This window comes from Andrographis paniculata, unplaced genomic scaffold (assembly GCF_009805555.1).
Source record: "Andrographis paniculata isolate CXL003 unplaced genomic scaffold, ASM980555v1 Contig98END, whole genome shotgun sequence".
Classification (NCBI taxonomy): Eukaryota; Viridiplantae; Streptophyta; class Magnoliopsida; order Lamiales; family Acanthaceae; genus Andrographis; species Andrographis paniculata.
The window spans coordinates 1059595-1082821 of NW_026137637.1; the positions used below are offsets into that span (position 1 = coordinate 1059595).

Consider the following 23227-nt stretch of genomic DNA (forward strand, 5'->3'; position numbering starts at 1 on the left):
AATTATTTAAAGAGCTCATAATGATAATATATATACATATAGGGTTGTTGCGTGCAATAATTTTTTGGAATCATGTTTTCAAAAAATATATTTTATATTTTTTATGCAATTTTCTGTAACATATAAAAAATAAATTATTTTTTTAAATATTTATTAAAAAATAAAAAATTAAATATTTAATTAAAAATAATATATTTTATATTTTAAAATCAATTTCTTATACTTTTATCAGAGCACGTAGTAAGACTTGGTCAAGTCATGATGGATTGGCAAGTGGCTTCTGTTTTTCCATGGCCACTAGGGTGTGTTTGTTTGTGTGTGTACTTCTTGAGTTTGAAAATATTTTTAGTAGTAACAAGTTGAATTTAAATAATTTTTTAATGTGATATAAATAGACGTTTGACGTGATATTTTAAATATGAAATAGATTTATAGTATAATATATATATAAAAAGTATAATAGTTTGATTTGATATATTTTTTTTTTAAAAAAAATATAAATAATAAAAATATACGTTGAAAACCCACGAAAAAAACTCAACTTTAAGGTGTTGAGATGCATATATGTGATAATAAAAAATGAGCAATGGCCAAAGTAGATTCGATCATACTCAATAATCTTATATATTGATCCAAAGATTCGATTAATTGTATGAAGTCTAGCTTTATAAACCCTAAACCTTAATAAGACCATAATGTCTGTCCTCCTAATTCATGTCTTCTTCCTCGTTGTCTTGCAACTAATTTTCGTCACTTATGTCACTCCATCCCGATCCCAATTCCACCAATGCCCTCCTTCTTCCTGCGGCAACATCACGCGCATAAGCTTCCCTTTTCGACTCAGCACTGATCCTTCCCATTGCGGATTGGACGACATCAATTTCCAGCTCGATTGCCGTAATAACCAGACACTTCTCAGTTTCCAAGGACAAGATTTTGCAACGCTTTTGGTGCTAAGTATCAATTATGAACAAGAGCGGATAAGGGTAGTCGACCCCGCTTGCTTCAATAATAATATCAATATCAATATGCCCGGAGACCTCTCCTCCTGTAATAGCCAAGCATACTATTTTGGTGATTCCTACCGCTTCTACAGCGATGGAATAAGTACGTTCCCGTTAAACAAAGCAGCAGCATTCATTCATTGTTTGTCGTCCCCTATTGCGAACGATAATAATAATAATTATGTTAGAGCCCCTTTCTTTGGCAACACAACAAAAACCATCCATTTTGGAAATTCTTCCCGATTCTATAGTTATGTCGTGCTTGGAGATCCTTATCGATTATCTTTGTCGGATTTAGAAGAGTCTTGCGCGGTGGATAAGGTGCTTTTGGTGTCCGCGCGCTCGTCTATTACCAATAAGTCATCGTTCATCGATATTTACGAGGCCTTGGCTTATGGGTTTGAGCTTTCATGGTGGAGAGTCTATTCTGAAGGTTGTTGGCTGGAGGGTCCCTATTTCACCTTAGCTCTTCACATTGTGACGGAAAGATGTTGTTCATATGATCACTCATCTTTTCGTTGTAAGTGTCACTTAATTGATGTCTACTTCATATTTTAATACTCTGTCCGTCTCAAATAAAATATACAATTTTCTCTCTTATTGTATCACTTAATTATCAAATTATCTCATTTAAAAGAATTATAAATTGTCAAACATATTGTTTAATTCCATTCTATACCTCAAATTTATTTGATTTTACACTTTAATTCATGATTATAACTTATTATAGACGATACTTTTTATCATTTATGGTCAATAATTTAGAAATAAGTAGCAGTTATACTTTATCATAATTGTAGTTTTCTTTTCAAATTGTATATACTCATTATATACTAATTTGAAATTTTGCAGGTAGATATGTTCATAGACTTCAATGTACTTTTCTAGATCCAATCTACTTTGGAATCTTGTGAGCTTTTCTTCTAAAATTTTTATATATTTATACTTTAATTTTATATATTTTTGTTTACAGGGACAATGGTTACGGTTCTTTGGACAATTGGTAAGATTGGATTTTTTTAAAAAAATCATTTTATAACTAATGTTTAAACGATGTTTTAAGGATAAAATTGCAAAATATATTCTACATTTATACCATATTATCACTTTTGTCCTGTATTTATCTCTCTGCCAAAATATATCTCACATGTTTATAAAAATCGCTATTTATGTCCTTTGCCCGCGCGTCACATTCACACCACGCGCCCTTACGCACAATGACGTGCGGCCACACGCGGCCAAATGATAGGTACAACGACCTTTGTAAACATGTGAGATATATTTTGTCAGCAAGATAAATACAAGACAAAAGTGATAATGAGGTATACGTGTAGGATATTTTTTGCAATTTTCCCATGTTTTAAGTTATTATCTATGCATTTGAATGAATTTTCAAGGTGCTTTGGCTTTTATAAGTTTGTTTTATATAAAATAATTTTTGATGTTATGTGTTAAATAAATGTATACACTCAATTGGTAGGAATAGAATGAGTTTAAATGCAAAAATATATTTAATTGTAAATTGTGCAATGCAAAATCATATTGAAAAGTTGAAAGACATGTCATTTTTTTTTTCTAAACAAATTAACCATGAGATTGCAAACGATTCTTCCTATTTGATATATATATATATATATATATTTTCACGAAATAATGTAGGTGAGATCTTATCTATAAGACTTGCAATTGGGTTTGTGGTTGGATTTCCTCTTCTATTGTGGTTGGTGGTCCATAAATGGAGAAGACGCCATTTATGCATGGATACAAATGTTGAAAAGTTTTTACAAGATCAACATGATTTTGCACCCATAAAATACAGTTACTCGGATGTCAAGAAAATGACGAGCAATTTTAACGAAAAATTGGGTGAAGGAGGCTATGGAACTGTCTATAAAGGAAAGCTTCGAAGTGGTCTTTATGTGGCGGTAAAGATGTTAGACCAAACCATAGCCGGGGTCGAAGAATTCATCAATGAAGTTGGCACAATCGGGCGAATCCACCATGTCAATGTAGTGCATCTCGTTGGGTTTTGTATCGAACGCTCAAAGTATGCTTTGGTATATGAGTTTCTTCCTAATGGTTCCCTCGATAGATATATCTTCAACGAACAAAGTTTAGGAGTGCTCGCCTTGACGCTCGACAAAATGTTTGAAATTGCACTTGGAGTGGCGCGTGGAATTGGATATTTGCATCATGGTTGTGATATGCAAATCCTACACTTTGACATCAAACCTCACAACATACTGCTCGACGAGAATTTCAATCCAAAGATATCTGATTTCGGGCTTGCAAGATTGCACCCCACCAACGAGAGCTTCATAAATTTAACGGGCGCAAGAGGAACGATGGGATACATGGCACCCGAGATGTTCTACAAAAACATGGGCGGCATATCTTACAAGGCCGATATATATAGCTTTGGAATGATGTTGATGGAAATGGCGGGAAAAAAGAAAATCATGAATGACTTGGTTGAAGAAAGGAATCGAATCTACTTCCCGATGTGGATATATGACCAACTATGTGCAGGAAAGGACATCGAGATGAAAGATGCAAGCGAAGAGGAAAAAAGAATGGTGAAAAAGATTATGATAGTCGCAATGTGGTGCATACAAATGAGACCATCCGATCAACTTCCTATCAACAAAGTAATAGAAATGCTTGAAAGTGAGTCCGAACCACGGATGCCTTCAAGACCATTTGCAGCGCCGCGTGAGATAGAAGCCGAAACGGATGATCATGGAACTCAAACTTATCTTGTAGATTGCATCAACTTAGATTTACTTCAAAGTTGAGCATTGTGGTATGTGTTCTCTCTCTCTATCAATCTGATTTGAATGCGTGTTAATCGACTTTTTGCTTGTTGCTTGTATGTTATGAATGGTTGTTATGGTTGTTTTCGTTACTTATGTTGTGACTTTTTAACTTTAAAAAGTCACGAAAATTATATCATGACAATATCTGTATTAATTTAAAATGTTGCAAGTATTTTGGTTTTTTTTTCAACTTAAAATAGTCACGAAAAAAAATTGTGACAATTTTTGTGACGAAATTGTCAAAAGACACGGAATAAAAATATTTTTGACATTTTCGTTACATAAGTCCTTACTTTAAATACTCACAAGAATTTATTTGTAACTTTTTCTGCAAATATTACCCACGAAACAGTCAAAATAAAAAGTTGTGACATAAATTTATCACGAAATTACTCTCTATGATTTTTAATTATCGACAAAATCTGCGATAAATTTATGCAATTATCAACATTTTTTCTGGCAGTAACCATTCAAGAAGATGTTATGTTGCCTTTGTCGTTATTTAGTCTAAGTTTGCAATTATTCATATTTGAGATTGTAATATTTAGATAATGTTTGGAATTATTACATTCTGCATATAACATTGCTATGACCTTCTTTCTTGCTTGCTTCATTTTTTGTGAAGAAAAATATTACTCATTTCATCCCAAATAATTATGTTAGTTTATTTATTTATTTATTTATTTATTTTTGTCTGTTAAACTTATGCATAATCTATTTATACTAAACAACTTTATTCACCCTCGGTTCAACTCGTTATGTTAATGAATGAACTCGAACTTATTCGTGCTAAAATTAAATTAATATTCTATATGTTAAGAAGAAATCCAGGCATCCAACCGATCACCAATTGTAGAGTGGTCCTTCACCCTTATATATTAGGGAGTTCCATACATTTAGCAACGTGGGACAATATTCAATACAATATTTAATAAATATATCTTTAATATTATATATAATTCTAATTTGTTTATAAATATATTAATAAATTATTATTATTATTATTAATTGAATTTAACATTAAATAAAATAAAAAAAATTAACAAGCTGAGCCAAACACAAACAAATTAATTGTTTAACTAGTCAAAGGTTAAAACATAAATAAATAAATAAATAAAAATAAAAATTCAGCTCGTAACTTTCAACTAATGAATACGAAACAACCTCGAGTCCCTAATGGCCAAGCTCAAACATACATCAAACCTCAACTCAGTTCGGCTCATTAACACCTTCATTCACCTACGATTTTATTATATTTACTTTATCAAATAATAATCACTTTGTTCGACAAGAACAGCGGCAACCGTTCCTGAGGCGGCGGCTCATCAGACTGCTTCTCCGGGCAGCTCGATGCGGTCCCTAATAGTGCCGGCTCCGAACAACGTTGACCTTCTCAATTCTCCGATCTTCTTTTCCCAACAGGAACTCAAAATTTTGAACGACTTTTCTTTCTCCTCGAGCACCGGCGAAAGGGACTGAGGTGTCTCAAGGTCTTAAATGGTCCATGGTAATCACGTTTTAATGTGAGCTCGGCCGGTACTCTAATATTTTATATTATTTATATGGCCGCGGCTACAATGCTGAAATGTAACCGTGTGCTAACGGACCGCACATAGTATAACCACATACAACACACAACATACATTAATATAATACAAATATAGCACATGAACTAACATAACATAATATGTTCTCACAGAGCACATACAAATTATTGATTTTAGCACATAACATACTCTCATACAACACACGTTGTAGTTATGAACAAACAACACATGTCTTTATTACGAACAACATTTGTTATATGTAATAAAAGCATGTGTCATTTCTATATTTTACATGTGCTGCACAGTGTTGATTTTCCAAATCCAGCACGGTAACCCTTCCCTATTTATATATACATTCCTTTCCATCCTGACTCACATTACTTTGAGCAAGTCTTTAGTGCTGATTTTACTCCATTTTTATACTTTTCAGTTGAGAATAAAGAGGTGATAAAGAGGAGGTTCTACAGGTATGAACATGGTGATTATGATGCTCCCTCTGAATCTTCTTCATCTGACTCTGAAGTGGAGGTAGAGGCCACTGATGAAACAGAATATGAAGAAGAAGAGGAGGAGGAGGAGGAGGGAGATGAGGAGAATGAAAATGCTGTTGTAAGGCGAAAGGGAGAAACTTCTTCTTCTGGTTTGTGAAGCATTCTTATGATCTGTGCTATGCATACTTGATCATTGTGATCATATATCTATTTATTTGTCAATTCTTCTGGTTGAAAAACACTTTCACCAGTAATTCCATGGACGTTACTTGATGTAGGTATATTATTTGATTAGATTGTTTTCTTTGATTTTTCTTGGTATATTCTAAAAGCTTAGATTGTGATAACTAGACTGTTAATAATGTAACCTATGTTTTTGCCAAGGTTATTTTATTTGTATTCGCTTCTTCAGGTTACGAGAGCGAGGATAGTTCAGCAAATGAAGTCAATCTTGATTCATCAGGTTAAATCAGTTCTCATCTTCTTGTTTCTGTTACAGCTTTTGGGAAAGTTCATAACAAATTCCATTTTTTAATTTTTGATGTAATTCTGATTGGACCAAATAATGTATAGTTTCTATAGTTCTCCTTACAGTATGTATAAATATTTGAACTTTCACTAGAAGGAATGCGTTCTTCAGTGATCTTCTTGATAAGTAATGCTGCAGTACCATTCTCTTTGACATGAATATTGATATTGTAAATGAATTCATCCTTCTCCTAATGATATCGTTTGCAACATGGTTTCTTTGTTGATTTAACATATAATACATTGTTATCATTTTGTTTGGCATCGATAGTGACTAGGAATTTGTCTTTTATTCATGCCATTGGTTACTCATCAGCTTGACATATGTAAGGCTGGACTACCTACTACTACCTTAACTGTAATTTAGACGTGCTTTTCCCATCACTTGCTGCAGAAGATGTATACATATTAATTCATATTAAATGTACTCGACACTGCAAAAGTTTGTTTAAATTGCGAGTCGATTCAAATGTGGACACTCAATTATCAGGGGAAACATCTTTCATTTTTATTTCCATGAATGTAGAAGATTAGTGCGGGAATGGTTTTAGGATTTAATAGAACATCTGAAAACTAACAAGAGAGCGATTTTGAGGATAAGCTGATACATAATATATGGATTTTGCAAAGTTCTATTTCTTAATTTTATTTCCTTGAAACACTCTATTGGTGCATGGTATAACTATTGCCTCATATTTTGTGATGCAAATGTTTTTCACAGTTCTAAAATCTTCCTGATCCGAAAAATAGCATAATTTGGCAGGTATGGCCTCAAGTGATGATGATGTTGGAGCTCAAAATGGTGCTGGAGCTTTTGCTACTGATGAAGTCGACAATGTGTTTGGCAAAGCACCACATGGTCCCGAAAAAGATGAGAGCCCCTTCGATGTGAAAGATTGTGTCGTAAAATGCAAATCAGTTTTCAAGTGCAGGCTCTGCCCTAGGATTGTCTGCTTGTCCGAGGAGACACTAAAGGCTCATCTAAGCTCCAAGGCAAGTATATAATATCTTTTATAATCACGCTCATTGTGGCTATTGTGGGGTTGAACTTAATGCACTCTTGAGGTAGTCGATGACATTAGTTTTTTGTCCCCTTTCTAGCGACATGCCCAGTCTGAGAAATTGTATAAAGAAGGGAGGCTTAAGGTTATGCTCAACAGTGAGGGACGGATCGAGGTTGAGATTCATCATGATAATGATGATACAAATACAGTTTCTATGAAGGTATATATATAGATTATATTACGATTGAGCAGATAGGTTTACTCCCAACTCCTTTGTTCTGTTATTCACTACTTTCGAACACAATAACCTTAACAGAGTCCAACTAAATCGAAGAAAAAGGGCAAAGGGCAATGGAAACAGAGGAAGAGATCAAAATAGGTATTAAGCACCATACTATTGTCGAGATGTAACCCCGAAGGCCAACAATGCATAACACAGTTTCATAAATAACGTACAGGATACAAGGTCGGGTAAAGCGAGGCAATCAGAGAAACGAGGGAAGAGGCAGAAGAAGGAATGATGGTGATGACGACGACGGCTATTCTGCCTTCCGATTTTTGTTTAGGTAAATTTTGTGCAAGACAAAAAACTAAAATACAATCAGACAATCTTTGCTTTTCTCTGATTATGTTTTCAATTTTGCCCGAATCCTAAATGAGTTAAGCCTTATGATACACAAAATTTGAAATCATAGCATGTTCTTAGATTAAGGAGGCCTTCCGACTTGTTAGGGCTAGAGGGGGTCAGGGTGACCATCGTGATGATGCACCCGCTCATCTAGATCTAAATGATGATTCAGGTATTTAGGAAGAAGTTTAAATATGAACATTATTATTTACTTCATTAAGGTCTTAAGTGTTTTTGTTATATTGTAGGCTCCGCCACTTTTTTTTTTCCTGAAACTTATAAATGTGTGTGATATATTGTAGGCACACCATCACGAGTACATAATTCAATTCCCATAGATGCAGAAACTTCTAGTAAGTTTCAAATGTAATTTAGTAATTCATATTGATATTAATTCTTAATATGTTCATTGTAGGTTCCGCTCCACCTTAAGCTTCATCATCCACTACTAGAGCGCAGTGTTCTATCATCAATCAAAGTGACAGCAGGTTTGGAATTATTTGAATTAAATGGTTCTTTTTGTTTGATTGAAAAGTATTGTTGTAATTTTAATATAATTATCTTTGCATTAATATTTCAGCTTTTTGTGGACACCTAAGGTAACTAGTAAATTTTGTAAATTATTTTTTCATGTATCTGTTTTTAGATTCGATTTGGTTCAAATTTTTTGTAGATACTGCAAATATGTTTGATTAAACAAAAAATTGGTTAATCAAAACTTTTGGTTTGACGAGAATCACAATTTCGAGTATTTGTTCGATTTGATTCGAATATTAAATAATTGGATATTTACAAATAATCAAACGGTGACCATCCCTTCAAAGAAATCAATAAATATTCTTGGGGCAGCGCCAAAGAGGTTTTTCCTCCTGCTCCAATACTGCATAGGAACAGCAGACAATATTTATAGGAAATAAACACATTTATCATAATGGAAAATCAATTAAATTCAATGTTATATTGTATTTTCCCGTTATTAAACTTAAAAAAGAAAAAAAAAAAAGAAATTAGAAAATTTTAAAAATCTCTAAATTATGAAAATTGAGAAATTGAAATAGTGAACCATAAAATGTTCTTAATTATGAAACTAATAATTGATGGATATTTAACAAATGAATGCTGGTAAGCCATAGCGTGCTACTAACTGCCATGTTTTTCTTCACCGTAACCATTCCGCTAAAATATGTATAGACAAGTCTAAATTACACATTAGGCTGAGGTCGAGTCATGTCACGTATGTATTTGTTTTTATTTTATTGACTTCCAAAATTGATACTTACTCGGTCTTGCAATAAAACAAAACAACAACAACAATAAATAAATAAAACGAATTACAAAATTTTAAATGAAAAATAAATCAAATTTTATACCTATTTTCATATGTAATATCATGTCCGACAATTATTTCATTTAACAATAATAATAAAGCCAGTAAGAAATGGATAGTGATGTAAGGATGAACTTGTGACTGTAATGTTATAGATTTAAATTCAGATCCCTCCCGGTCTTGTCCCAAGTAAACATATTAACACAAATATCATAAAATATATATATATATATGCATCTATAGTTTTGAAAATGTTTTAACCAAGTCTTTACAATTCAACTCATTTGTAGATATTGTCCATTTCTCAAGTGATTCACACCACATATATTAATTTATTTTTACGTAATTCAACATTATAATTTTGAAATAAAATTCAGCACACATATAATCTATTCCATAAAACAATCAAAAATTTAATTAAAGAGCTGATAATGATAATATATATGACTTGGCCAGTTCATCAGGATTGGTTTGCTGTCCTGTCCTGTCCTTGTTTTTCCATGGCGACCTCGGTTGCATTGAATATAGATATATATATATATATATACACACACATATACATACATGTAATAATTAAAATGATCGATATTCGATTATTTATATGAAGTCTAACTAAACCCTAAACCTTAAGTAGACCATAATGTCTGTCCTCCTAATTCATGTCTTCTTCCTTGTTGTCTTGCAACTAATTTTCGTCACTTATGTCACTCCATCCCGATCCCAATTCCACCAATGCCCTCCTTCTTCCTGCGGCAACATCACGCGCATAAGCTACCCTTTTCGACTCAGCACTGATCCTTCCCATTGCGGATTCAACCACATCAATTTCCAGCTCGATTGCCATAATAACCAGACACTTCTCAATTTCCAAGGAGAAGATTTTGCAACGACGCTTTTGGTGCTAAGTATCAATTATGAACAAGAGCGGATAAGACTAGTCGACCCCGCTTGCATCAATAATAATATCAATATCAATACGCCCGGAGACCTCTCCTCCTGTAATATCCAAGCATACTATTTTAGTTATTCCTACAGCTTCTACAGCGATGGAACACATACGGTCCCGTTAAACAAAGAAGCAGCATTCATTCATTGTTTGTCGTCCCCTATTGCGAACGATAATAATAATAATAATAATTATGTTAGAGCCCCTTTCTTTGGCAACACAACAAAAACCATCCATTTTGGAAATTCTTCCCGATTCTATAGTTATGTCGTGCTTGGAGATCCTTATCTATCTTTGTCGGATTTAGAAGAGTCTTGCACGGTGGATAAGGTGCTTTCGGTGTCCGTGCGCTCATCTATTACCAATAAATCATCGTTCATCGATATTTACAAGGCCTTGGCTTATGGGTTTGAGCTTTCATGGTCGAGAGTCGATTATGAAGGTTGTTGGCTGGTGGTTCCCTATTTCACCTTAGTGCCCAATCACATGGTGATGGAAAGATGGTTTTCATATGGTTACTCAACTTCTCGTTGTAAGTGTCACTTAATTGATGTCTGCTGCATATGTTACTACTCTGTCCGTCTCAAATAAAATATATAATTTTCTCTCTCATCGTATCACTTAATTATCAAATTATCTCATTTAAAAGAATTATAAATTGTCAAACCATATTATTTAATTCCATTCTATACCTCAAATTTATTTGATTTTACACTTTAATTCATGATTATAACTTATTATAGACGATACTTTTTATCACTTATGGTCAATAATTTAGAAATAAGTAGCAGTTATACTTTATCATAATTGTAGTTTTCTTTTCAAATTGTATATACTCATTATATACTAATTTGAAATTTTGCAGGTAGTTATGTTCATAGACTTGAATGTACTTTTCTCAGATCCAATCTACTTTGGAATCTTGTGAGCTTTTCTTCTAAAATTTTTATATATTTTTATACTTTAATTTTATATATTTTTGTTTACAGGGACAATGGTTGCGGTTCTTTGGACAATTGGTAAGATTGGATTTTTTAAAAAAAATCATTTTATAACTAATGTTTAAACGATGTTTTAAGGATAAAATTACAAAAAATATCCTACACTTATACCATATTATCACTTTTGTCATGTATTTATCTCTCTGCCAAAATATATCCCACATGTTTATAAAAATCGCTATTTATGTCCTTTGCCCGCGCGTCACATTCACACCACGCGCCCTTACGCACAATCATGTGCGGCCATAGCGGCCAAATGATAGAAATAACGACTTTTGTAAACATGTGAGATAAATACAAGACAAAAGTGATAATTAGGTATACGTGTAGGATATTTTTTGCAATTTTTCCTTGTTTTAAGTTATTATCTATGCATTTGAATGAATTTTCAAGTTGCTTTGGCTTTTATAATTTTGTTTTATATAAAATAATTTTTGATGTTATATGTTAAATAAATGTATACACTCAATTGATGGGAATAGAATGAGTTTAAACGGAAAAATATATTTAAATGTAAATTGTGCAATGCAAAAACATATTGAAAAGTTGAAAGATTGTCATTTTTTTCTAAACAAATTAACCATGAGATTGCAAACAATTCTTCCTATTTGATATACATATATATATATATATTTTCACGAAATAATGTAGGTGGGATCTTGTCTATAAGATTGGCAATTGGATTTATGGTTGGATTTCCTCTTCTATTGTGGTTGGTGATCCATAAATGGAGAAGACGCCATTTATGCAATGATACAAATATTGAAAAGTTTTTACAAGATCAACATGATTTTGCACCCATAAAATACAGTTACTCGGATGTCAAGAAAATGACGAGCAATTTTAACGAAAAATTGGGTGAAGGAGGCTATGGAACTGTCTATAAAGGAAAGCTTCGAAGTGGTCTTTATGTGGCGGTAAAGATGTTAGACCAAACCATAGCCGGGGTCGAAGAATTCATCAATGAAGTTGGCACAATCGGGCGAATCCACCATGTCAATGTAGTGCATCTCGTTGGGTTTTGTATCGAACGCTCAAAGTATGCTTTGGTATATGAGTTTCTTCCTAATGGTTCCCTCGATAGATATATCTTCAACGAACAAAGTTTAGGAGTGCTCGCCTTGACGCTCGACAAAATGTTTGAAATTGCACTTGGAGTGGCGCGTGGAATTGGATATTTGCATCATGGTTGTGATATGCAAATCCTACACTTTGACATCAAACCTCACAACATACTGCTCGACGAGAATTTCAATCCAAAGATATCTGATTTCGGGCTTGCAAGATTGCACCCCACCAACGAGAGCTTCATAAATTTAACGGGCGCAAGAGGAACAATGGGATACATGGCACCCGAGATGTTCTACAAAAACATGGGCGGCATATCTTACAAGGCCGATATATATAGCTTTGGAATGATGTTGATGGAAATGGCAGGGAAAAGGAAAATCACGAATCATTTGGTTGAAGAAACAACTCAAATCTACTTCCCGATGTGGATATATGACCAACTATGTGCAGGAAAGGACATCGAGATGAAAGATGCAAGCGAAGAGGAAAAAAGAATGGTGAAAAAGATTATGATAGTCGCAATGTGGTGCATACAAATGAGACCATCCGATCGACTTCCTATCAACAAAGTAATAGAAATGCTTGAAAGTGAGTCCGAACCACGGATGCCTTCAAGACCATTTGCAGCGCCGCGTGAGATAGAAGCCGAAACGGATGATCATGGAACTCAAACTTATCTTGTAGATTGCATCAACTTAGATTTACTTCAAAGTTGAACATTTCGGCTTGTTTACAGCTTTAAGAATGATTGAAGTGCTCATTAGAGTTAATCAGTGATTGCTATGAGTTCTATTAGTATAGTAAGAGCATGCAGGTTGTTATTATGTAAAAGTGAGTTCATATAATTGTGCATGAGATTTAGAGTTTTTTAACAAGAGGAGCCGAATATAATTTTAAATATTTTTGCTCGTTATGTTTGTAACCAAAGGTTCGTGCTCGTTTCTTAAGTATTCGAGTTTATTTGTATTGTTTAAATTTGGTTCGTTAAGAAATTTTATTGTTCAAGTTTGTGTTCAGGTCGAATAAGTTCGTTTGAGCTTTGATTTGATAGATATGATATTTTCTTTTATTTTATAATATATATAGTATTTTATTTATTTTTTAATTAATAATCTTATATTTTAATCTTCTAATTAAACGTTTGCGAACATGACTCAGACTGCTTTATTAACAAAATAATTATTTAATTTTTAAAATATAATACGTATACAATTATATATATATCTATAAAACAATATCCAATAATTATTACACTTCAAAACATATCAAAACCCAAAATATAAATGATTAAAAACACTCAACCCTTAAGGCCTACATAGCTGCAATATACTATTAGCTATTGTAAAAACTAACAATATATATATATATATATATTTATCTAATATATTCCACAAAAAATTCTGGGTCCTTTCAGATAAAAATTTTGAAAGTTTTTGAGTTTTAAAATTTTTTGAAAATAGTAAAAGATTGTATATTTAATATGATATTTTTTAAAAAGTTAATAATACCAAAAAAATCAAAAGTATATCAACACAAACGAAATTTTTATTCAAAACATCGTATTAAATTCTAAATCATAACGTTAAACTTACATCTAAGATCGAAGAAAGAGTTCTCAAATTGTATTATTATTATTATTATTATTAATATTTTTATATTATTCAATTGACTACAAAGTCTAGGAAAGGAAATATAGGACAATAGTAATTGTGTAAATTAATAAATATAAATTAGAGTGGACTTACAAGAGTCATGGATCAAGTCAAGAAGTGAAAAATAATTGATTAGGAATTATAAATATTTGTCCCACATTTTATTATTATATTGACGTGACATTCAGGCCAGCAAGTCAAAATTGTATTCCCTCAGTCACAAACACCTTGCAACATTTACAAAATAGGAAATAATTAATTATATTTAATCTCTACCCAACATTTTATCCAGTCACATCATCCAAATAAAAAAATAAAATATATATTTCTCTCTCATCATATCACCTAATTTTTGAATTATTCTACTTAATACTACTTACTAAAAACCGGTGTCAAAAGTAAATATTGAACCTTGTTTAGAACGGAGAGAAACTAATAGATCAATAAAAATCCTTCGAGTGCGCTTTAGTAATATTAATTACTTCTATAAAGAATTATATAGGAAAAATCATAGCATTGACATATTTTAATTTTCAATTTGGTTTATGGTTGGAAATTTAGTTCGGTTAATTGGAATGACTTAATTTAGTTTACGAATGAATTACAATTAAATGCAATATATATATATATATATATTTGATTGAAAATATAATTTGAAAATATTGATTGAAGTATTTTATAAACCATATCTTAATAAATACTCCTTCAATATAGGTATTTTTTTTTACCTTAATAATATAATCATCTATAACACAATAACTTTGTTCGCGTAACACTATTTTTTCATTATGATTCCAAAAAATAATACTACAAATAATACAAAATACCTCTTATAAAAGTAAAAAGTAAAAAAAAGTAAAATGTTCAAATACTCATTGCAAAAAGTTACAAAGTCAAAATGACAAACAACGCACCGTATTATTTTTGTCAGCACATTTTTTATATTAATATAATACAAATACAACACATGAGTTAACAACACATACTATAATCACATAAAATAGACGACATTTGATTTTAGTACATAATATACTTTTATACAACACCCATATAATTCTGAATAAACATCACATGTGTTGTGTGTAATAATAACATGTGCTGTTTCTGTACATTATAAGTGCTGAAAAATTAGCACCGTAACTATTCCCTATATTTTGACACAATTTTCTATACCATACATAGAAAAATCAATTTACCTAAAAATATTTAGATTAAGAGATATTAATAGTTTATGTGTGCAGGACCCGTCTTGACTTTCGAAAGGTTTGGACCAAAAAAAAATATGGGTCCCAAAATATATATAAAGAATATATTCTTATTTATTATAAAATATAAATAATTAAATAAAATAATTTTCTAAGATTTTTAGATGAAAAATAGTTATAAAAAAACATTTTTTAATGTTTTAGACAGATAGGATTTAAACTTAGGCCCCAATATTAAAAACTAATCTCTATACCACCAAACTAGAATAATTATTTATTTATATATATCAAATAAATTATTTATATATTAAATTATATATATATATATATAACATAAATTTATAATGGACCTGGGCGCGCCAGGGTATGTGTGATATATAGTGTAAGAACGTATTATCTAAACTATTCTCGAAAGTATATAATGTGATTTTGAAATAATTTTATTTTCTCAAATAAATAAATAACGAGGTACATGACCTTTAATATCTGTTTACTTTTGATTTGAATTTAAATTATTATTTAAATATAATTTAATTTGATATTTATAAGAATAAATAATTTTTATGTCTATTAATTTTGATTTGAAAAATAAACTCTTAATATTGCATAATCACTACAAAAAAAAATATATATATATATAAGTTTTGTAACAACATTTTTTTCGTTTTTAAATCCACTTTTTTCGTTACTAATGATATTAGAGACGGAATTAGGAATGAAATTATCGTTAGCTACGTGAACTTTAGTAACAAAATTCCGTTACAAATATACTATTTTTTTTTTGTAGTGAATACATTTAATAATAACTTATACAGAATATTTAAAATAATTCTCATAACTATTTATCATTCTATAGACTAGTACAATTTCTAAAGATCAAAATATTTTTCATAACTTGCTTATTTTATTTTGAAATATTGATCACATTATTTATAATTTTTCTCTTAATTACTAAAAGCATTATATTTAATTCTTCTTTTTTTATCATTCTTTTTAAAAGAAAATTATACTCTATTAGTCTGCTTCTAAAAATAACATTAAAAACATCTTTATATTTTTTATTATATAGTGTTTATTCAAAGTATTACATATACTATTTATTTATAGTACATAAAACAATCAAATTTAATTAACATATATATATATATAATTAATTAAAGAGCTCATAATGATAATATATATACATATAGGGTTTGTTGCTGGCAATAATTTTTTGGAATCATGTTTTAAAAAATATATTTTATATTTTTTATACAATTTGCTGTAACATATAAAAAATAAATTATTTTTTTTAAATATTTATTAAAAAATTAAAAATTAAAAATTTAATTAAAAATAATATATTTTATATTGTAAAATCAATTTCTTATACTTTTTTATCACGTAGTAAGACTTGGTCCAATCATGATGGATTGGCAAGTGGCTTCTGTTTTTCCATGGCCACTAGGGTGTATTTGTTTGTGTGTGTACTTCATGAGTTTGAAAATATTTTTAGCAGTAACAAATTGAATTTAAATAATTTTTTAATGTGATATAAATAGCCGTTTGACGTGATATTTTAAATATGAAATAGATTTATAGTATAATATATATGTATAAAAAATATAATAGTTTGATTTGATATTTTTTTAAAAAAAAAATATATGAATAATAAAAATATATGTTGAAAACCCACGAAAAGAACTCAACTTTAAGGTGTTGAGATGCATATATGTGATAATAAAAAGTGACCAATGCCCAAAGTAGATTCGATCATACTCAATAATCTTATATATTGATCCAACGATTCGATTAATTGTATGAAGTCTAGCTTTATAAACCCTAAACCTTAATAAGACCATAATGTCTGTCCTCCTAATTCATGTCTTCTTCCTCGTTGTCTTGCAACTAATTTTCGTCACTTACGTCACTCCATCCCGATCCCAATTCCACCAATGCCCTCCTTCTTCCTGCGGCAACATCACGCGCATAAGCTACCCTTTTCGACTCAGCACTGATCCTTCCCATTGCGGATTCAACCACATCAATTTCCAGCTCGATTGCCATAATAACCAGACACTTCTCAATTTCCAAAGACAAGATTTTGCAACGAGGCAATACACATCAACGACGCTTTTGGTGCTAAGTATCAATTATGAACAAGAGCGGATAAGACTATTCGACCCTGCTTGCATCAATATCAATACCAATACGCCGGGAGACCTCTCCTCCTGTAGTAGCCAATCATACTATTTTGGTGTTTCCTACGACGTCTACAACAATATAATAACTACCCCCTTAAACAAAGAAGCAGCATTCATTCATTGTTTGTCGTCCGCTATTGCGAACGATAATAATAATAATTATGTTAGAGCCCCTTTCTTTGGCAACACAACAAAAACCATCCATTTTGGAAATTCTTCCCGATTCTATAGTTATGTCGTGCTTGGAGATCCTTATCAATTATCTTTGTCGGATTTAGAAGAGTCTTGCACGGTGGATAAGGTGCTTTTGGTGTCCGCGCGCTCGTCTATTACCAATAAGTCATCGTTCATCGATATTTACGAAGCCTTGGCTTATGGGTTTGAGCTTTCATGGTGGAGAGTCTATTCTGAAGGTTGTAGGCTGGAGGTTCCCTATTTCACCTTAGCTCCCAATCACATTGTGCCGGAAAGATGTTGTTCATATCGTTACTCATCTTTTCCTTGTAAGTGTCACTTAATTGATGTCTACTTCATATTTTACTACTCTGTCCGTCTCAAATAAAATATACAATTTTCTCTCTTATTGTATCACTTAATTATCAAATTATCTCATTTAAAAGAATTATAAATTGTCAAACCATATTGTTTAATTCCATTCTATACCTAAAATTTATTTGATTTTACACTTTAATTCATGATTATAACTTATTATAGACGATACTTTTTATCACTTATGGTCAATAATTTAGAAATAAGTAGCAGTTATACTTTATCATAATTATAGTTTTCTTTTCAAATTGTATATGCTCATTATATACTAATTTGAAATTTTGCAGGTAGATATCTTAATACACTTCAATGTACTTTTCTCAGATCCAATCTACTTTGGAATCTTGTGAGCTTTTCTCCTAGAATTTTTATATATTTTTATACTTTAATTTTATATATTTTTGTTTACAGGGATAATGATTTCGGTTCTTTGGACAATTGGTAAGATTGGATTTTTTTTAAAAAATCATTTTATAACTAATGTTTAAACGATGTTTTAAGGATAAAATTGCAAAATATATTCTACACTTATACCATATTATCACTTTTGTCCTGTATCTATCTCTCTGCCAAAATATATCTCACATGTTTATAAAAATCGCTATTTATGTCCTTTGCCCGCGTGTCACATTCACACCACGCGCCCTTACGCACAATCACGTGCGGCCACACGCGGCCAAATGATAGAAATAACGACTTTTGTAAACATGTGAGATATATTTTGTCAGCAAGATAAATACAAGACAAAAGTGATAATGAGGTATACGTGTATGATATTTTTGCAATTTTCCCATGTTTTAAGTTATTATCTATGCATTTAAATGAATTTTCAAGTTGCTTTGGCTTTTATAATTTTGTTTTATATAAAATAATTTTTGATGTTATATGTTAAATAAATGTATACACTCAATTGATGGGAATAGAATGAGTTTAAACGGAAAAATATATTTAATTGTAAATTGTGCAATGAAAAATCATATTGAAAAGTTGACAGACATGTCATTTTTTTTTTCTAAACAAATTAACCATGAGATTGCAAACAATTCTTCCTATTTGATATACATATATATATATATATTTTCACGAAATAATGTAGGTGAGATCTTATCTATAAGACTTGCAATTGGGTTTGTGGTTGGATTTCCTCTTCTATTGTGGTTGGTGGTCCATAAATGGAGAAGACGCCATTTATGCATGGATACAAATGTTGAAAAGTTTTTACAAGATCAACATGATTTTGCACCCATAAAATACAGTTACTCGGATGTCAAGAAAATGACGAGCAATTTTAACGAAAAATTGGGTGAAGGAGGCTATGGAACTGTCTATAAAGGAAAGCTTCGAAGTGGTCTTTATGTGGCGGTAAAGATGTTAGACCAAACCATAGCCGGGGTCGAAGAATTCATCAATGAAGTTGGCACAATCGGGCGAATCCACCATGTCAATGTAGTGCATCTCGTTGGGTTTTGTATCGAACGCTCAAAGTATGCTTTGGTATATGAGTTTCTTCCTAATGGTTCCCTTGATAGATATATCTTCAACGAACAAAGTTTGGGAGTGCTCGCCTTGACGCTCGACAAAATGTTTGAAATTGCACTTGGAGTGGCGCGTGGAATTGGATATTTGCATCATGGTTGTGATATGCAAATCCTACACTTTGACATCAAACCTCACAACATACTACTCGACGAGAATTTCAATCCAAAGATATCTGATTTCGGGCTTGCAAGATTGCACCCCACCAATGAGAGCTTCATAAATTTAACGGGTGCAAGAGGAACGATGGGATACATGGCACCCGAGATTTTCTATAGAAACATGGGCGGCATATCTTACAAGGCCGATATATATAGCTTTGGAATGATGTTGATGGAAATGGCGGGAAAAAAGAAAATCATGAATGACTTGGTTGAAGAAATGAATCGAATTTACTTCCCGATGTGGATATATGACCAGCTATGTGCAGGAAAGGACATCGAGATGAAAGATGCAAGCGAAGAGGAAAAAAGAATGGTGAAAAAGATTATGATAGTCGCAATGTGGTGCATACAAATGAGACCATCCGATCGACTTCCTATCAACAAAGTAATAGAAATGCTTGAAAGTGAGTCCGAACCACGGATGCCTTCAAGACCATTTGCAGCGCCGCGTGAGATAGAAGCCGAAACAGATGATCATGGAACTCAAACTTATCTTGTAGATTGCATCAACTTAGATTTAGTTCAAAGTTGAGCATTGTGGTATGTGTTCTCTCTCTCTATCAATCTGATTTGAATGCGTGTTAATCGACTTTTTGCTTGTATGTTATGAATGGTTGTTATGGTTGTTTTCGTTACTTATGTTGTGACTTTTTAACTTTAAAAAGTCACGAAAATTATATCATGACAATATCTGTATTAATTTAAAATGTTGCAAGTATTTTGGTTTTTTTTTCAACTTAAAATAGTCACGAAAAAAAATTGTGACAATTTTTGTGACGAAATTGTCAAAAGACACGGAATAAAAATATTTTTGACATTTTCGTTACATAAGTCCTTACTTTAAATACTCACAAGAATTTATTTGTAACTTTTTCTGCAAATATTACCCACGAAACAGTCAAAATAAAAAGTTGTGACATAAATTTATCACGAAATTACTCTCTATGATTTTTAATTATCGACAAAATCTGCGATAAATTTATGCAATTATCAACATTTTTTCTGGCAGTAACCATTCAAGAAGATGTTATGTTGCCTTTGTCGTTATTTAGTCTAAGTTTGCAATTATTCATATTTGAGATTGTAATATTTAGATAATGTTTGGAATTATTACATTCTGCATATAACATTGCTATGACCTTCTTTCTTGCTTGCTTCATTTTTTGTGAAGAAAAATATTACTCATTTCATCCCAAATAATTATGTTAGTTTATTTATTTATTTATTTATTTATTTTTGTCTGTTAAACTTATGCATAATCTATTTATACTAAACAACTTTATTCACCCTCGGTTCAACTCGTTATGTTAATGAATGAACTCGAACTTATTCGTGCTAAAATTAAATTAATATTCTATATGTTAAGAAGAAATCCAGGCATCCAACCGATCACCAATTGTAGAGTGGTCCTTCACCCTTATATATTAGGGAGTTCCATACATTTAGCAACGTGGGACAATATTCAATACAATATTTAATAAATATATCTTTAATATTATATATAATTCTAATTTGTTTATAAATATATTAATAAATTATTATTATTATTATTAATTGAATTTAACATTAAATAAAATAAAAAAAATTAACAAGCTGAGCCAAACACAAACAAATTAATTGTTTAACTAGTCAAAGGTTAAAACATAAATAAATAAATAAATAAAAATAAAAATTCAGCTCGTAACTTTCAACTAATGAATACGAAACAACCTCGAGTCCCTAATGGCCAAGCTCAAACATACATCAAACCTCAACTCAGTTCGGCTCATTAACACCTTCATTCACCTACGATTTTATTATATTTACTTTATCAAATAATAATCACTTTGTTCGACAAGAACAGCGGCAACCGTTCCTGAGGCGGCGGCTCATCAGACTGCTTCTCCGGGCAGCTCGATGCGGTCCCTAATAGTGCCGGCTCCGAACAACGTTGACCTTCTCAATTCTCCGATCTTCTTTTCCCAACAGGAACTCAAAATTTTGAACGACTTTTCTTTCTCCTCGAGCACCGGCGAAAGGGACTGAGGTGTCTCAAGGTCTTAAATGGTCCATGGTAATCACGTTTTAATGTGAGCTCGGCCGGTACTCTAATATTTTATATTATTTATATGGCCGCGGCTACAATGCTGAAATGTAACCGTGTGCTAACGGACCGCACATAGTATAACCACATACAACACACAACATACATTAATATAATACAAATATAGCACATGAACTAACATAACATAATATGTTCTCACAGAGCACATACAAATTATTGATTTTAGCACATAACATACTCTCATACAACACACGTTGTAGTTATGAACAAACAACACATGTCTTTATTACGAACAACATTTGTTATATGTAATAAAAGCATGTGTCATTTCTATATTTTACATGTGCTGCACAGTGTTGATTTTCCAAATCCAGCACGGTAACCCTTCCCTATTTATATATACATTCCTTTCCATCCTGACTCACATTACTTTGAGCAAGTCTTTAGTGCTGATTTTACTCCATTTTTATACTTTTCAGTTGAGAATAAAGAGGTGATAAAGAGGAGGTTCTACAGGTATGAACATGGTGATTATGATGCTCCCTCTGAATCTTCTTCATCTGACTCTGAAGTGGAGGTAGAGGCCACTGATGAAACAGAATATGAAGAAGAAGAGGAGGAGGAGGAGGAGGGAGATGAGGAGAATGAAAATGCTGTTGTAAGGCGAAAGGGAGAAACTTCTTCTTCTGGTTTGTGAAGCATTCTTATGATCTGTGCTATGCATACTTGATCATTGTGATCATATATCTATTTATTTGTCAATTCTTCTGGTTGAAAAACACTTTCACCAGTAATTCCATGGACGTTACTTGATGTAGGTATATTATTTGATTAGATTGTTTTCTTTGATTTTTCTTGGTATATTCTAAAAGCTTAGATTGTGATAACTAGACTGTTAATAATGTAACCTATGTTTTTGCCAAGGTTATTTTATTTGTATTCGCTTCTTCAGGTTACGAGAGCGAGGATAGTTCAGCAAATGAAGTCAATCTTGATTCATCAGGTTAAATCAGTTCTCATCTTCTTGTTTCTGTTACAGCTTTTGGGAAAGTTCATAACAAATTCCATTTTTTAATTTTTGATGTAATTCTGATTGGACCAAATAATGTATAGTTTCTATAGTTCTCCTTACAGTATGTATAAATATTTGAACTTTCACTAGAAGGAATGCGTTCTTCAGTGATCTTCTTGATAAGTAATGCTGCAGTACCATTCTCTTTGACATGAATATTGATATTGTAAATGAATTCATCCTTCTCCTAATGATATCGTTTGCAACATGGTTTCTTTGTTGATTTAACATATAATACATTGTTATCATTTTGTTTGGCATCGATAGTGACTAGGAATTTGTCTTTTATTCATGCCATTGGTTACTCATCAGCTTGACATATGTAAGGCTGGACTACCTACTACTACCTTAACTGTAATTTAGACGTGCTTTTCCCATCACTTGCTGCAGAAGATGTATACATATTAATTCATATTAAATGTACTCGACACTGCAAAAGTTTGTTTAAATTGCGAGTCG

At 31.6% G+C, this 23227-nt stretch overlaps 4 protein-coding genes across 9 annotated transcripts in view; 3 read left to right on the plus strand and 1 right to left on the minus strand.

Annotated features, from left to right (window-relative positions):
- The window catches only part of LOC127243915 (ethylene-responsive transcription factor RAP2-7-like), a 99056-nt gene that overhangs the window by 32560 nt on the left and 43269 nt on the right, over nt 1-23227 (minus strand). The window contains exon 9 of one of the 3 annotated variants that reach the window (XM_051264154.1): nt 4876-5418. The exons of 1 other annotated variant lie outside the window; for it this stretch is intronic. The gene's annotated coding sequence lies outside the window, so the exon portion shown is untranslated. Of the gene's footprint in view, nt 1-4875; nt 5419-21253; nt 21797-23227 lie in introns of those variants that run through there. One more of the 3 variants, XM_051264153.1, reaches the window with a different exon arrangement.
- Nucleotides 1-23227, plus strand: part of LOC127243923 (uncharacterized) — a 40152-nt gene that overhangs the window by 15136 nt on the left and 1789 nt on the right. Inside the window, exons 3-7 of one of the 4 annotated variants that reach the window (XR_007837062.1) lie at nt 6271-6321; nt 7150-7379; nt 7488-7610; nt 7707-7769; nt 7849-7956. Coding sequence is in view for 1 of the 4 variants with exons in the window: in XM_051264164.1 (XP_051120121.1) it covers nt 6271-6321 (51 nt within the window). In the remaining 3 variants the exon portion in view is untranslated. The other 3 variants (XR_007837061.1, XR_007837058.1, XM_051264164.1) reach the window with 3 other exon arrangements.
- LOC127243918 (rust resistance kinase Lr10-like) lies at nt 1962-22701 on the plus strand. Its single transcript, XM_051264158.1, has 4 exons — nt 1962-2007; nt 2664-3807; nt 22176-22385; nt 22649-22701. Exons 1-2 carry the CDS (start codon nt 1983-1985, stop codon nt 3797-3799), a joined length of 1161 nt encoding a protein of 386 aa, XP_051120115.1. The 5' UTR covers nt 1962-1982; the 3' UTR covers nt 3800-3807; nt 22176-22385; nt 22649-22701.
- Nucleotides 10643-13240, plus strand: LOC127243916 (rust resistance kinase Lr10-like). Its single transcript, XM_051264156.1, has 3 exons — nt 10643-10823; nt 11281-11310; nt 11944-13240. Exons 1-3 carry the CDS (start codon nt 10778-10780, stop codon nt 13077-13079), a joined length of 1212 nt encoding a protein of 403 aa, XP_051120113.1. The 5' UTR covers nt 10643-10777; the 3' UTR covers nt 13080-13240.

What these genes read in the sequence shown, in the direction of transcription:
- LOC127243918 (XM_051264158.1), top strand. Translation starts at nt 1,983, where the DNA reads ATGGTTACGGTTCTTTGGACAATTG. An exon ending in TACGGTTCTTTGGACAATTG is followed by an intron (nt 2,008 to 2,663) that starts GTAAGATTGGAT and finishes GAAATAATGTAG; the next exon opens with GTGAGATCTTATCTATAAGA.
- LOC127243916 (XM_051264156.1), top strand. Translation starts at nt 10,778, where the DNA reads ATGGTGATGGAAAGATGGTTTTCATATGGTTACTCAACTTCTCGTT. An exon ending in TGGTTACTCAACTTCTCGTT is followed by an intron (nt 10,824 to 11,280) that starts GTAAGTGTCACT and finishes TTTTGTTTACAG; the next exon opens with GGACAATGGTTGCGGTTCTT. An exon ending in TGCGGTTCTTTGGACAATTG is followed by an intron (nt 11,311 to 11,943) that starts GTAAGATTGGAT and finishes GAAATAATGTAG; the next exon opens with GTGGGATCTTGTCTATAAGA.